Below are 16,631 nucleotides of genomic sequence, written 5' to 3'. Positions count from 1 at the left end.
GACAGCAATCTAATTTCCTGGGACATTTAGCCAAAAGGCAGAAGTTCACAGAAGTGCCAGGGTATGCTTGGTCACTAAGTTGCATAGAATGCTTACCATGCTATTTTGCAATGAGATTCCTCAGTGTAATAGTGAGAGCTTGCTTGGATAGTCATGTCAGATAGACAAGGGAAGATCATGTTCAACTGAAGGGAATGTCAGTGAGTGCTTTCTGGTTTCTGAAGTGCAGAACATAACAGCAGGGGTCTAAATATTTGTTCTCTGGAATGCCTGCACTAACCTACTAAAAAGGTCTGTTGGCTATGTAGTTTGGCTGGGGTTTAAGCAATGATGCAACCTGTAGTCTACACATCTTCAAAAGGAAGGATTTAGACAATTATATCCTTGACCAGATTTTAACTTCAATCTTTTGACTGGAATTCCTGACCATTCTAAGCAAATCACCATACCAGTTAGGTTGAAACCTCCAGCAGAAGTGAGGCCTAGTATTGCAGAAACTCAGCCATCAGTTTGGATAACAGACCACTAAATTCCTATCACGGATATTTACATATTTAAAGAAAATTGTCTCGCTTTGTTCCACTTCTCAAGTGTCAGCTTGGCTCAATTGAGAGCGTTGTCTGCGTCAGAAGATTTTGAGGTCTAGCCCCGGAGAATATAGGCTGCCAGTCTGGTGCAGTATTGGCGGAGTGCTGCACTGTCAAGGAGCCATGCTCAGCGCAAGAGGTTCAATCAAGCACATGGTTGTTCATTCCACTCGAACTGGCAAAGATTAAGATCCCATGGTATTTGTCAAAGAGGAGCAGGGTACTACTCCTTTCTGGTGCCCTGATCGATTGTTCTTTCCTCAACCAACACGATAAGCAGATTAGCTGGTCAATTCTCTGCTTAATCTTTTGGCATCTTCCTGTGCCTTCAACAATAATTATTGTATTTTCAGCTGTTCTTGAGGAAAGTGGAAAGGTGCTATAGAAAGCTCATCTATCTTACTAGCCGTAATGATCTAAAGATTTGTTTGAAAAAAGCACCACATGTCAGAGTTTTTATGTCAGCACCAGTAATGGTCGGCTGTATTCTAAGAGGATCTGTAAGACATACTCCCTCATTGTAAACATAGATACTTCTTTGGTATTGCAGCACTTTACATTCTGACTGCTATGTTTATATTGCTCATACTGCTATTTTATTTTCCCTTGGCAAGGAAAGTGGAAAGTGCTGATTGTATACAATTGCTTTTTTTGGGGGGGGTACAGGAAAGACCTGAGATTTAATTTTGGCAAGAGAGGGGCAGAAAAGAGATTTTAAAATGGGGGAAGGAGGGGGCAGCTACCTTAGAAAGGGGGAAGAGATTAGACACCAAAAAATACTGCTGGGGGGGGGGGGGGGGGGGGGGGCAGAAAAAAATTAGTGCAATTCTAACCCGCAGAGTTTGCAAGCTGAGCTCAGTAAAAAAACTCTGCCTGTACACCGTACGTACAGCTTTTAACCCTTTCTACCTCCCCTCAAAAATTAGCTAGTCTTGATAAGCAGCAGCAGCAGCAGCTCTGCCTGTCTGTGATGACAGTGTGACACGCTTCACAATCTCTCCATGTTAGGATGGTTCGTTCAGCAGTTGCTGCTCAGACAAGCCAGTGTTAGCTAACACCCACATACCAAAATCTAAACAATGACTCTGATGTTCCAGCTATTTTTAACTATACCTCACTGCATACGTTACCAGTGCCTGCATTCTATCCCCTCATGTTGAACAGTAATCCTCTATAGCTGTCTTTCTCTTTCTTTACTGCCCCTCTTGAATGTAGCAGTGCTAAGAACCAGCGAAATTCTTTGCAGACTGGGTCATGAATCTACGCGCATCGCTTAGCTTTTGGGAGGCTAAGCGTGCCAGGCAAGAGTGTGAGGTCTTAACCACCCTTTTTCAGTTCATTGTTCTGATAAAACAACCTGCAAAAGAGAATGTTGAAGTGGGAATCTTAAGTGGCGTGTGCTATGTAGGAATTGATGAAGCTTTTGCTACATGTCATTTTGGCAGATGATCAAAAGAATACTGGAGTCATTAAAAAAAAAAATGGCTTTAGGATGCGTTCTGTTCTGTTCCCTTCTAAAGCAACCCAAGATGAAGAGTCTGCCAAGCAAACTGGCTTACTCTGTCTCTCCAACAAATCAGTGAAGCATCCATTTTTTTCAATGAACCACAAGGGCGGAGCAAAGTGCCCTCATCACCAAAGTCATGTGAATGAAGAGTGGCCTTGTGTGCTGAGTTGTAGTCATCATGGGCTCCCATTATAACCATTCCTCACAGCAGTGCTGTTCCTCAGCTGCGTGTCTATACTGGTACCGGTTACAAGCAAGGCTTATGCAGTTCAATGAACATGCCTTTCCAAATCACCCAGGGGCAGTTGTCCTGGTGCTACTGTAACAGCAATAGGCGTGGCTTGATTAGCATACCCTCCAAATAGAGAGAGTGAGGCAAGCGTCTAGGCATGGAGACCAGTGGCAGTACATCCCATCACTCCAGAAAGCTTTGTGCAAGTGTTGAAGTGAAGGCCAGTTACTTGGAGAGTTTGCTGATGACACGAATCAGTGCGCCATTCTCGTCTTTCAGTCTCTGATTGTCAGCTCGCAAATCTGTTAAAACCTGAATTGAGGTTAAAATGTTTAGGGTATTGAACATTAATAAGACTTCTATTGTTTCAGAGCAAACATGCGACAGGAAGAAAAGCCTCAAACCTTTAATTCTTCCTCAAGTTCTGAAATTCTTCTTTCTAAAGCCTTCTGCTCCTGTTAAGAGAAATCTGAATCAATACAGAGGCATGAATTGCATAGAGTCAATATGCAGCATTGTAGAAATAAAAGCTCTTCAAGCTCATCGCATCTTTGTGTGATGCCAGATCTTTAATTGGAATTATCTATTCGATTGCCATTCTTCTGCCTATAACATTTATATATTTCTTTCAAATACTTATCCAATTTCCCTCCAAACTGCCTCCAGTTTCTGTCTTGACAGCCACCTGTGGTCAGTATTGCATATTTCTAACATCTCCCTTCATTTGTCTATTAATAATCCTTAATCTAAACCCACCCGTATCAACCAATGGAAAAGAACTATCCTGGTTTGCACTCGATCATCTTGATCACCCAACAGGGATTCCACCAAGATATCTTCCACTCCCTCTTTACATCAAAACACCTCTTTTGACTATTATTGTGGTGAATCTTTGATGTTCCTTTTCTACAATTTCTTTTCAGAACAGGATGCCCAGAACTGCACACATTACACTTAACTGTGGCCTTACTCAATTCCTTGTACAAATTCAATATCAATCCCTCACTTTGATGTTTAGATCCTCAATGTATAAACTGGGGGAAGACGGTGGCGTAGCAGTGATGCCATTGCATTAGTAATCCAGAGGCCCATGCTAAACCTTTGGGGACATAGGTTCATATCCTATCAGGGCAGCTGGCGGAATTTAAATTCAATTAATAAATCTAGAAATGAAAAGCTAGTTTCAGGGAAGGAAATCTGCCATTCTTGCCTGGTCTGGCCTACATATGACTCCAGACCCACAATGCCTTTAACGACCTACACCACTTTGTTTCTCCACTCTCAGAACATTATCAATCAAGATATACTTATTCTCTCAAAATGCTCTGCTTCACATTTTTCTTCGTTGAATTGCACTTCTTACCCACCTATGCCCTTGTGCATTTTTTATTGTCTTTTGCTAGGTTTCCTAACTTAGAGTAATTTGCCAGTTTATAGATTATTCCCATGTCCAAATCATTTAGGTATATGAAGAATGAGGTACACCATTCATTATAACATGCAAATCTAAAAAACATCCACCTCCTCTCTGCCCTATCCTTCAATTCCTCGAACATAATGCTTGTTTCAGAATCTTTTAACCATTTCTCTTCACAGTAAAAGTTTTGATGAATTTATAGGCTGTGAATTTGCCAACGTTTAAGAAAAGCTCCTCAGGAATTAAAACGTCAACTTTGATGTTTGTCCAGAGACTGCAATCAATAAGCAACTTCTTAGCCTGTCTCAATATAAAATGGCATCTCCCATTATCTAATTAATCTAAAATTCTTCAGCAGACGCTCTTTCGGCCTGCTTGTCCTTTTCCATTCTTTCTTGGGATGTGAGTGTCACTAGTACAGTAAGAAATTATTGTCCACTCCGAATTGTCCTTGAGAAGGTGATGGTGAATCACCTTCTTGAACTACTGCAGTCCATGTGGTGTAGGCGCACCCATAGTGCTGTTGGGGAGGGAGTTCCAGTGTTTTGACCTGGCTGCAATGAAGCAATGGAGATATAATGAAGGATGGTGTGTAACTTGGTGTGGAATATGCAACAGGTGGTGTTCCCAAACGGCTGCCATCTTTGTCCTTTTATTGGCAGAATCGCAGGTTTGGAAGGTGTTGTTGAAGGAGTCTTGGTGAGTTGCTGTAGTGCATCTTGGAGATGGTGTACACAACTTCTACTTTGGGCTGGCGGAGGAGAGAGTGAATGTGTAAGATGGTGGAAAGATTGCTGATCAGATGGGCTGCTTTGCCCTGGATGGCTTCTTGAGTGTTGTTGGAGTTGCACTCATTCAGGCAAATGGAGGGTATTCTTCCACACTCTTGACTAGATAGTGGACAGGCTTTGGGGAGTCAAAAAGTAAGTTACTCACTGCAGAATTCCCAACCTCTGCACCTGTGGCAATAGTATTTATGATGTGGAGATGCCAGCGTTGGACAGGGGTAAACACAGTAAGAACAGCGTTTCCGAAAGCTTGTGGGTTTACTATCAAATAAACTGGTTGGACTTTAACCTGGTGTTGTGAGACTTCTTACTGCAATAGTATTTATACAGCTGTTTCAGTTTCTAATGTGGATTGGAAACTAACTCATAGTCAACATTCTCTATTCTCATAGTTATGATGAAAGATCATCAACCTGAAATGTTTCACTCTCTCCACAGATGCTACCTGACCTGCAGAGTATTTCCAGCATTTTGTTTCAATTTTAGATTTCCAGCATTCATAATATTTTGTTTTTGTTTCTTTATTGTCATTCTTAACACAACCTTAAACTCTTGTATTGTTCACAGAATGACTAATTGTCGATATTATCCATCACCCTGTGCCCATTCCCAGGATTATTTGTGCTTTATACCCATCCCAGAATTAATTTGGAGATCTTGTACTTACTTTCTTCTCCATCTCCAGGTGGGCAGTCCTGTCTGCAAATCTTTCTTGCATCTATCAAAATAAAACACAAATAGTCAGAAAAATGTTGCAATTTAAAAAAAATTGTTCAGGGGGTGTGGGCGTCACTGGCTGGGCCAGTATTTATTGCCCATCCCTAGTTGCCCGTGAACTGAGTGGCTTGCTAGGCCATTTTCAGAGACCGTTTAAGAGTCAACCACCACACTGTTGTGGGCCTGGAGTCACATGTAGGCCAGACCAGGTAAGGATGGCAGATTCCCTTCCCCAAAAGGACGGAGGGTTTTTACAACAATCGACAATGGTTTCATGGTCAGCATTTGACTTTTAATTCCAGAATTCTTTTTTTATTGAATTCAAATTTCACCATCTGGTGTGGTGGGATTAGAACCACATTATTCCAGGTTGCTGGATTACTGGCCCAGTGACAACACCACTAGACAATCTCAGCACGAGAGCAGAGTCAACTCTTTTTAATACATGGTGGGTGGTGGGGCTGGGGTGTATGTGTGTGTGTGTGTGTGTGTGTGTGTGTGTGTGAAGGCAGAGAGTATTGTCGGTTCTCTGATGGATATGCATGGAATAGGTGTACAAGAGAGGAAACCAATGGCGCAGAGGTCTTCATCAGATCTACTTGCCTTATAGCCTGTACACAAGGAGCACTGCTACACCCAGCATGTGAAAGGACATTGTTTGACTTCATAACTTGTCCAAAGGAGACAAACATGAACAGAAAGGGGGGAAAAGAAAGCCAACTATTTATTTAGCACCTTTCATGATGTCAGGATGTCCCAAAATCAATTGAAGTAGCAACTGTTGCAATGTAGGAAATGCAGCAGCCAATTGAAGCACAGGAAGCTCTCGCAAACATCAAAAACTGGGTGGCACAGTGGCAAGCACTGCTGCCTCACTGCGCCAGAGACCAAGGTTCAATTCCTGGCTTGTGTCACTCTGTGGAGTTTGCACGTTCTCCCCATGTCTGTGAGAGTTTCTCACAGTCCGAAAGACATGCTGGTTAGGTGCACTGATCCGAACAGGCACCGGAGTGAGGCAACTAGGGGAATTTCACAGTAACTTCATTGCAGTGTTAATGTAAGCCTTACTTATGACTAATAAATTAACTTTAAATTCAACAAAAAAATGACAGATTCCACCTACATGAACTCATTCCAATAGCTTCTGGGAAAAGAAAGGCATCGCATTTATTAACACACAGGTTTCATTAGAACTGGGTCATGTTGATGGATGCTAGGTATCCTGGATGCTGCCACTATGTATCACTCTACATCAGTACATACCAGGCTCATTCTTATTTCAAGGTTTAAAACAGAAATTGAAAATGCAGGAAATATTCAGCAGGTTCATAGCAGGAGAGAAAAACAAAGTTAACATTTCAGGTTATTGAATTTTCATCAGAATTGAGTTCATCAGTGTCTTGACGAAATGTCATCAAACTGAAATCTTAACTGTTTCTCTCTCCACAGATGCTGCCTCACCTGCTGAGCATTTGAAGCAGTTTCTGTTTTTATTTCAGATTTCTAGCATCCATAGTATTTTGATATTACTTCCAAGTGGTTTGTCGATGGATGTATCCATGGCAACCAAAGGCAGCTTGTGATCCTTGGCTGATGACACCAACGTTCAATCCAGGACAGTAATACAGAGAAAGTAGAACAAGTCAGGTAACTGTGCTAGGAGTCGAACAGAACACACGACTGGTCTGCTCAATCGATCAATGCAACATTTTCTACGAATCTGAGAAAGGGGTGCTTCTGGGCAGGTCACAAGCTCGATACAATTATAGTCATTTTCTGCATAACTTGGCTGTATGAGGAAGGTCATGAGAATAAGAGAGGATACCAAAGAGGACAGAGAGATGAGCCAGATCCTATGGATTTTCTGATTCCAACTAAGTCTGCTTGGGAAATCCATCAGTGATAACTGAAGAACAATTCAGTTAAAATTTTCAAGTTCCTCACCATAAGCCCCATCATAAGTGTTGTGAACAAAACTTCCTTGAACTTTCATACCAGAACAATGCTATATGGTGATTCCAAACTATATAGCATTCACCATAAGAGTACATTTGGTTATAGGTTTAAATGAAACTCCAACATCAAGGAATGGGGCTGGAGGACTCCCTGTGTTGGGGGGCATGGCTGGAGGACTTTCCAAACCAGGGGGAAGGGCTGGAGGACTTTCTGAGCTGGGAGTGGGGCTCGAGGATTTTCCTGACTTGAGGGTGGAGTTTGAGGACTTTCTGGGGGTGGGTGGAGCTGGATGACTTTTTGGGCTGGAATCTTGAGTTTGGAAGATTCCCCAGGCTAGTTGGTGAGTCTGGAGGTCTCCCTGGCCAGGAGGTGGGGCTGGAGAACTCCCTGGGCTTGGGGGAGGAGCTGGATGACTCCCCAGGTTTGGGGGCGGAGATTGGAGGACTTCCCGGTTTTGCAGGCATTCGTTTTTCCAGTGTCTCCCCTTGGTGACAATGTATGAAGTGGGTATCTTAATAATTCTGCTACCTTTCGTTAAGGGCTCTGAGCTTGTTACCTCCCTCAGGAGGGTTACATATCCAAGTAATGGTTAGCATCACTAGTTTTGCTCGTCTTCAGAAACTGTGACCTCCTCAAAGTGGAATGGTTATGGGCTAAGGATGAGGAGGAACTGATAAGAACTCACTTCGTAACTGTAATATGTCTGCAGAATTACATTCAGAATTATGTTAAGATGATGTCCAGGTTAACCCTCAGTTTTGGAACCTGATGAGAATATTTCAAAAAAATGAGAGCCCGATATCTCCAAGGTTACATTACTCCTGATGATTTCTTAAAATTCTAGAGATTCCACACATTCCAGAGCAGATTGCAATTCCATGATGAAGGTAAACCACTGGCAAATGGGGGAATTCACCAATGTAGTTGTCAGACTTTGCATGGTTCTATGTAAAGGTCTCAGTGAACTAATGATGCTCACAAAACAACTCTCCTATATTGCTGGGTGGCAGAAATTCTGGAACAGTATAAAGGTCATCTTTGAGCAAACATTCCATTCTACTTCCTACTCCTCTTCACATCATGAAGGGAAGGTCATGTTTGACTAATCTGGTGGAATTCTTTGAGAACAATTACATGCGCAGTGGACAATGGGGAACCTGTGTGATGTATCTGGATTTCCAGAAGGCATTTGACAAGGTTCTGCACCAAAGACTGTTACATAAGATAAAGGTGCATGGAGTTGCTGGTAATGTATTAGCATGGATAGAGGATTGGTTAACTAACAGAAACCAAAAAGTGGGGGTAAATGGGTGTTTTTCTGGTTGGCAATCAGTGACTCGTGGTGTGCCTCAGGGGTCAGTGTTGGGACTACAATTGTTTACAATTTACATCGATGATTTGGAGTTGGGGACCAAGTGTAGTGTGTCAAAATTGGCAGATGACGCAAGATGCATGACAGAGCAAAGTGTGCAGAGGACCCTGAAAATCTGCAAAGGGATATAGATAGTCTAAGTGAGTGGGCGCGGGTCTGGCAGATGGAGTACAATGTTGGTAAATATGTGATTATCCATTTTGGTACGAATAACAGAAAAATGGACTATTATTTAAATGGTAAAAAATTGCAGCATGCTACTGTACAGAGGGACCTGGGTGTTCTTGTGCAGGAATCTCAAGGAGTTGGTTTGCAGATACAGCAGGTAATTAAGAAGGTAAATGGAATTTTGTCCTTTATTGCTAGAAGGATGGAGTTTAAAAACAGCGAGATTATGTTGCAGCTGTATAAGGTGCTGGTGAGGCCACACCTGGAGTACCGTGTACAGTTTTGGTCTCCTTACTTAAGAAAGGATATACTGACACTGGAGGGGGTACAGAAGAGTTTCACTAGGTTGATTCCAGAGTTGAGAGGTTTGGCTTATGAGGAGAGACTGAGTAGACTGGGTCTATACTCATTGGAACTCAGAAGAATGAGGGGAGATCCTGTAGAAACATATAAGATTACGAAGGGAATAGATAAGATAGAAGCAGGGAAATAGTTTCCACTGGCAGATGAAACTAGAACTAGGGGGCGTAGCCTCAAAATAAGGGGAAGCAGATTTAGGACTGAGGAACTTCTTCACGAAGGATTGTGAATCTGTGGAATTCCCTGCCCAGTGAAGCAGTTGAGGCTACCTCATTGAATATTTTTAAGGCAAGGATAAATACATTTTTGAACAGTAAAGGAATTAAGGGTTATGGTGAGCAGGTGGGTAAGTGGAGCTAGGTCCACAAAAAGATCAGCCATGACCTTATTAAATGGCAGAGCAGGCTCGAGGGGCCAGATGGCCTGCTCCTGCTCCTAGTTCTTATGTTCACTTGTGCTGTAGCTCACCCACTGCTCCCTGCTCTATTATCTTCCTTCAGAGTGGTTGTTCCTGAGCAAGTAATCATGCTGTTCAAATACTTAACCTGTTCCAGTTTCAGAGTTAACCTGAGAAGCAACCTCCTACATATTTCACTCCAGAAAATCTCATAACCTACTGTGAACCCTTTTTTTTAAACACACCCTCATTTCAGCTTTAGATCATCAAATCCATTCAAGAAGCCACAAGCCTGAGAGACAATAAAAATCATAAATCAGAGACTGAATTAACTGCAATCTGTGAAAACGCATGGTCTTTATCTGTACTGTGTATGCGCATGTGTGGCATTATGCCGATTTGGAGTAAGTGTGTGGGAATAAATAACGTCCTTTATTTTAAACTCACGAAAGCTTGCCACTGAATTGTTTACTTGTGATGCACATTCCAAGAGTAAGAAAGGACACACCTCTTTTCATACAAGGCACATTGATTAGAGGCAGTCCGTGAATGTGGATAGGAGTTGAGGGGATTGAGCTATGAGGAGAGGCTGAATAAACTAGGCTTGTACTCGTTAGAGTTTAGAAGAATGAGGGGAGATCTCATTGAGACGTATAAGATGATGAATGGGATGGATAGGATAGAGGTGGAGAGACTCTTCCCGCTCAAAAAAGACAGTAGGACTAGGGGGCACAGCCTCAAGATAAAGGGGAGGCGGTTTAGAACAGAGTTGAGGAGGAACTTCTTCACTCAAAGGGTGGTGAATCTCTGGAATTCTCTGCCCGTTGAAGTGGTGGAGGCTGCCTCGCTAAATATCTTTAAGAAGCGGGTTGATGGGTTCTTGATAAGAGAGGGGATTAAGGGTAATGGGGAGAGGGCGGGAAAGTGGAACTGAGCCACAACAGATCAGCCATGATCTTATTGAATGGCGGGGCAGGCTCGAAGGGCTAGATGGCCTACTCCTGCTCCTGCTCCTATTTCTTATGTTCTTATGTTCTTATGTAAAATACTGTGGGGATGAGTATAGCATCAAATGTAAGTAACAGATATCATGCGTTGAATTTCTTCCACATCTGGCAGGTTGGCCTTTATAATTGAAGAAATTGCATCCCCCTGTTTAGCCAACTTTCCCCAAAGAGTCCAGACAGCAAGCTACTGTCCTCCGTTAAAAATAGCACACCTTCTCTTGATCACCTCCCGCAACACTGCTACTGGAGCGCTCTCAGAAAAGGAAGCTGCTTACGAACATATGGTGCAAATGTTGTATGCCCTTCAAATGGAAGAGGTTGGACATAAATTGTGATCTTGCACAAGAAACATCAAAACTGTGTAAACAGCCGTAGAATAATTGCAAATGGTGCTGCAAACTAATTACCTCTAATTGTGAGGACTCTACAATTTTCCCAATTTCTCTCTAATCCAATTGTTGCTGCATTAATTTGACAATTAACTTGACTGAGCACTCAAAAGGCTGCATCTTCAGAGGATCTTTCAAACGTTACTTACCTGCGTGGCCTTCTCCAACTCCAGCTTTGTCTGTGTGATTTGCAGTTGCACCTCCTGCAGCTGGTCTCTCAACTGGACATTCTTTCTTTGAAGCTCTTCATACAGCTGTTACCAAGGAGGGCAGAGACAACAGCTTCAGTACTTTCCTAGCAACATCTCTGATCAGCAACACCACTCGAAATAATGTCAAGGAGTTCACCCAAACAGAAATATTAGAGGAACCGATAGTGACAACAGGAACTGATGGGCCAGAACAGAGTCAGGATATACCTTGGTAACGGTGATCAGCATATGGAGATTAAGTTAGATTTATGATGGAAAAGAAAACTGTGTAAGAAACATTTAACTTGGGAAAAGTTAAACCTTTGTACTGGAGTGTTGCCTGTAACCTTTCTTCCAGAATTGTGTTGGTAATCACAATTCATTTTCTGATAAAGCCATCACATTTGCTCCAGCACCTAGTTTAAAGTTGAAGATCAAACCTGGCTCAGTGAAGAGTGCAGGAAGACCATGCCAGGAACATCATCAGGCAGACCTAAAAATAAGATGTCAACCTGGTGAAGCTACAAGCCAAACAGCAGAAGCGACACGGTAATCCCACAGCCAATGGGTCAGATTAAAGCTCCGCAGTCCTACCACAGATAGTCATGAGTGGTGGTGGGCAATTAAATAACAAACAGGAGGCAGTGGCTCCACAAATATTCCTATCCTCAAGGATGGGGAAGCTCAGCACAACAGGATTAGTAAATAAAAAGGCCACTATTACAAATGTAAGGTTTTGGAAGATGATTATGCTTTTGGACGTCTCTTTACTGCAAGATAAAATGGAGGAATGAGGAGGGTCATGAAATTTGCTCTGCATTCTACTGAACAAGCCTCTTGTGGCTTCAGTACCATGTGCCAGGGTGAGGGGATCAGGTCAAAAGCTATCAGTGTACATGTGCTATATTTTATATCCAAAAGCAAAGGCAAGAGCAGCTATGCTGACTGTGGACAGACTCTCTGGCCCCAATTTTAACATTTTGATTCTAGTGCTGGACAGACTTGAAACTGGGAGTGTTTCAGATCCGACTTTTAGACCTGTTCTCAGGCGACCCCATATGCACTCTGCCTGAAAAAATATCAGCAATTCCAAGTTGAGCTGCAGAAGCCTGTGGGCAGGTCATAATGTGCCCAAAATCCTGCAGCTCCGATCAGTGCATCCAATTGCACAAGTGCAGAAAAAAACGATAGAATGCGGCTCCCTTGGCACATCACTCCCAGACCAGTTAATGTCTCCGCTGGCCCCACAAGCAATGCCTCAACCCCAGAACATTACTGACCCTCTTATTCCCCACCCGCCCTCCTGCCAGCCAGACCTATTGCGGGCCCCCCCCTCCCCAATTCCCAAGCCCGCTCTCAAGCAGAGAGCCAACGGACACTCAGCACTTACTTGCTCACTAACTGGAGTGCCCGAATCATATTTTTGCAGAGCATGTCTGTTTCGTGCCGATTCTGGATGGGCGAACGCAGTTGCAAAGGGGGAAGTGCTGGTAAGGTTGGATGTGCAGCCCACTAAATTAACGTTAAATGCATGCAAATGCATTTAAATGGCTGTCGTGCCCATTTTGCGCACAGTCCCAATCGTGGCCATTTTTGGGCGTTGGTGAAGGGTGAACTGGCACGAAGGCAGGCGCGGATTCTGCTACTTGCCTGACGCCCAAATTTACCAAGTTTTTGTGCCCAAAAACAGGCGCAACGTGATGGTAAAATCGGGCCCTCTGTCTCTAGTTAGACAGAGGGAGAAAGGGAAGAGGTCTCAAAGAGACAAAAGATTGTAGCTGGTGTGGTCAGCAGTGAGAGGAAGGATATGCTTCCTTTTTGAGCTACAAGGGCGGTCTCTGGTGGAAGAGACACATCCCCTGGTGATCTAAATACTTGGGAAACTTTTTGTTGTCAAGGCCAGGAGAGCACTGAAGTGGGCCTTACTTCCGTTAGTCTATTCAAGAATTTTCCAAAAATTAAGGGAAGCACATTTCAACAGTCACTTGACATTACGACTCGATGAAACAGGGAAATGTGAACCAATTTGAAGCTGGGAGAATGACTATGAACTATTCCTATTATTTTTAACTTTTAACCTTTCCAATCAATCCTGTGATGACTTGCTGTATGGTATATGTATGCGGTGCGGAGTTATTGGTCACATGAAAATACTCATATGGTTACCTTCCTGTAATTAGAATATTAATTGCTTACTAGGGCATGTTTCTTTTAATTTGTTTGGTACAGAAAAGATCTTACAACTTGAAATCTTGTCATGCAATTTCTAGAAGTTAGTCACTGGAAATTCAAGTATTTTTTTCAAACGTTAATCTATGGGATTAACATCACCAGTTAGACGAATAGGGTGTTTTGGAAGGGTCTATTAAGGTGCAGGACTTTACAGAGATAAGCAGGGACAAGGAAATGAAGGGGTATAAACATTAGATCTTGAATGAAAATCTGGTTAGCGATCCAAATTTACCTTTCTGTAGCGTCTCCTATCTGTTTCAATCTCTGCCTGATGTTCTTGAGTAGAATGTAGGCTAGTGTCCAGGTACGAACTCACTTCTTTGTTTGACAGGTTTCTTTGGCTGCTTCCTGTGGTATCTCCTCTGTATGTTACAGAAACACAGACAAAAATAAAGTAGCAGACATAAATTGTACTGTTTCAACCCAAGTTTCAAGTCCATTTTGACCACTGCTAAATAATAGCAAGTACAATCACCAGGTACAAAGTGCAATAACAGTCTCTCAAACTTTGCCAAGGTAAGCAACTCATTGCAGCAAGATGGACAAAGCACAAGGTATTCCAATTCCATCCACAAATCTTTTTCCTTTTAACATAGACCTTCAAAGCACCACTTCTGCTGCCATTTACACTGGCACCTCCAGCACATGCTAGATATAGGCAATTCTCAAATTCTCAAGCCCATGATCATATTATGGACTTGACTGCTCTACACATTTTTTTTTAACTTGTTAAAGCAGCCATTTGATTCTGAACATGCCATAATTCTGCTGCATTGTAAAAATTAGGGTCTCAGTGAGAGCTCATTGCTCTACCACTGAATAATCCCTTGCCGCTTAGAAAATTATCTGAACTCAAGGCTTCAGTTGAGGTTTCTGTAGGACTTTCCCTTATTGAGTGCTGATATAAAGACTTAATAATCACCAACATGGAGATCTTTAATTTGGTTGTGTCAGAAGGGCTCCTGAGTAATAAATATATCATCCAATGTGACCCTAACAGTACAGACTGAGAAGAACCTGTCACAAGATAATGAAAATTGAGAGTATTTAGTGCCTATTAGCTCATCCTGTTTAATCAGGGTCTGTGAAAAGTCATGGATCTCATCCATTGCAGCAGCTGGGATTTTATGGATCCTGCACTTGGGAAGGGAAAGGGAAAAATGAGCCAGTGAACCCTGTCAGGAAGAACATCCGTTGGTATTAGATGAGGACAGAATCAATCTGAGTTATGATAGGGTGAGAAAGGGAAGAGGCAGAATCCTTACCTGGTTAGATATTCAGTCTGAAAAATGAAAAAGAAAGAAACAATGAGACCAAAATCAGAAATAAATAGAACACTGAAAATAAATTGAGAACAGGAAACAATACATTGATAACCAGGCGGATAAAGCCTCCATGTGAACTGAATTTCTTTACTCCAACATGATAAAACCAATCCTCAAAGTGGACCAGGCAAACTCAAACCCATTCCTTCCTTGCTCCAAAAATCAAATTCAAAATCCAATTAAATCCAATTCATGGTCCCCTCAAGAGACACAAACAAGATTCAAGCTGACAATATAAGGCATTACCACTCCACCTTGGGCTTGATCTTAGCCTAAAGGCAGTGAAGCGATGTGAATTTATGGGACAAGGATTTCTCATTGTTAGCAGGCTATTCAAATTTCAGATACTTTAAAAACTCATTCATTCTTGCCACAGTTTTATCAAACCCTTGGCCAGAGCTGTTTGTAATACAAGGTGCATATTCTCACTGCAGCAGCTCCTGCCTCCATTCCTGATCCAACCAATCAGTCATGTGAATTTTCCTTCAGGTCTATCTTGCCTTCCGTCTTAATTATCCCAATACTCTCTCACCTCCCCTCCAAACCCTGTCCTCCATTAACCACAATCAATTCAGAACCAATATCAATGCTCCATCCTGCAGCCACCCTTGCTAATCCACCATTAACCCCCAACCAAATTATAATATGAAAGCAAACTACTGGATACACTGGAAATCAGAAAGCAAAACAGAAAGTGGGTGGCACAGCCACCTCACAGTGCCAGGGAGCTGGGTTCAATTCCCAGCTTGGGTCACTGTTTGTGCAGAGTTTGCATGTTCTCCCTGTGTCTGTCTGGGTTTCCTCCAGGTGCTCTGGTTTCCTCTCACAGTCCAAAGATGTGTGAGTTAGGTGGATTGGCCATACTAAATTGCTCCTTAGTGTCAGGGGGATTAGCAGGATTTATACGTGGGTTATGGGGATAAGACCTGGGTGAGATTGTTGTCGATGCAGACTCGAAATGGCCTCCTCCTTTTTATTTATGGTGCCAGGTCAACCACTGTGGATGCCATGGTTTGATTGTAAGAGTTGGTGGATATGCCAGGCAATGGTTGATTGATTGTAGTGGGATACAACACTAAAGTTTATTTACTTAACTTTATTTATTTATTAGTCACAAGCAGGCTTACATTCACACTGCAATGAAGTTACTGTGAAACTCTCCTGGTCACCACACTCCAGCGCCTGTTCGGGTACACTGAGGGAGAATTTAGCACGGCCAATCAACCTAACTGCACACCTTTGGACTGTGGGAGGAAACTGGAGTATTCGGAGGAAACCCACACACACGGGGAGAACATGGAAACTCCGCACAGACAGTGACCCAAGCCGGGACTCGGACCCCGTTCCCTGGCGCTTTGAGGCAGCAGTGCTAACCACTGTGCCATCATGTCACCTTATGGTCCACATGACACCCAGTTTTGAGCTGCTAGATCTGTTCTGAATTGATTGCATTTAGCAGCGTGGTAGAGGCATACACCACAAGGGACAATATCTTCAATGTGAAGATGGAGCTTCATTGCCACAAGGACTGTGCGGTGGAAATTCCTACCAATACTGTCGTGGACAGATACATTTATAACAGGTCAATTACGGAGGTCAAGGTGAAGGTTTTTCCTTCAGATTCATTCCTTAACCATCCAGATCATTCTGAACTTGTCAGTCATGTTGCTTCCAAGTCACACCTGATTATGGGCATTGAAGCCCCCACCCAGAGCACATTCAGTGCCTTTGCTCAGCATGTTACTTCTTCCAAATGATGTTCACCCTGCAGGGCTAATTCATTAGCTGAGGGTGGGATGGTCGACAATAATGGGAAGATTTCCTGACCCAGGCTTGACCCAACACCGTGAAATTTTAAGGGGGTCTGGAATCAATGCTGAGGACTCCTGGGGCCACTCCCTCCCAATTGTATACTGCTGTGTAGTCCCTCTGGTGGGTCGGTCCTGCTGACAGGATAGGAAATATTCAGGGATGGCCTGTGGAGGA

General features: G+C 42.9%; 1 protein-coding gene across 9 annotated transcripts in view; it reads right to left on the bottom strand.

The window, feature by feature from the left end:
* Positions 1-1,377: 1,377 nt before the first annotated feature.
* LOC145343915 (protein phosphatase 1 regulatory subunit 12A-like) overlaps positions 1,378-16,631 on the bottom strand; it is a 186,615-nt gene continuing 171,361 nt past the window's right edge. For 7 of the 9 annotated variants that reach the window (XM_080190438.1, XM_080190439.1, XM_080190446.1 and 4 more), the window contains 6 exons: positions 14,586-14,602; positions 13,553-13,682; positions 11,047-11,151; positions 5,199-5,249; positions 2,731-2,781; positions 1,378-2,638 (listed from right to left, as the gene is read on the bottom strand). In XM_080190438.1, coding sequence (XP_080046564.1) covers positions 2,552-2,638; positions 2,731-2,781; positions 5,199-5,249; positions 11,047-11,151; positions 13,553-13,682; positions 14,586-14,602 — 441 coding nt within the window. In that variant the 3' untranslated portion in view covers positions 1,378-2,551. Of the gene's footprint in view, positions 2,639-2,730; positions 2,782-5,198; positions 5,250-11,046; positions 11,152-13,552; positions 13,683-14,585; positions 14,603-16,631 lie in introns of those variants that run through there. The other 2 variants (XM_080190440.1, XR_013886820.1) reach the window with 2 other exon arrangements.

The sequence above is a fragment of the Carcharhinus amblyrhynchos genome, chromosome 6 (assembly GCF_965287045.1).
Source record: "Carcharhinus amblyrhynchos chromosome 6, sCarAmb.v2.hapA, whole genome shotgun sequence".
Classification (NCBI taxonomy): Eukaryota; Metazoa; Chordata; class Chondrichthyes; order Carcharhiniformes; family Carcharhinidae; genus Carcharhinus; species Carcharhinus amblyrhynchos.
Note: the sequence above shows the minus strand (reverse complement) of the source record. Positions and strands in the feature narration are given on the sequence as shown.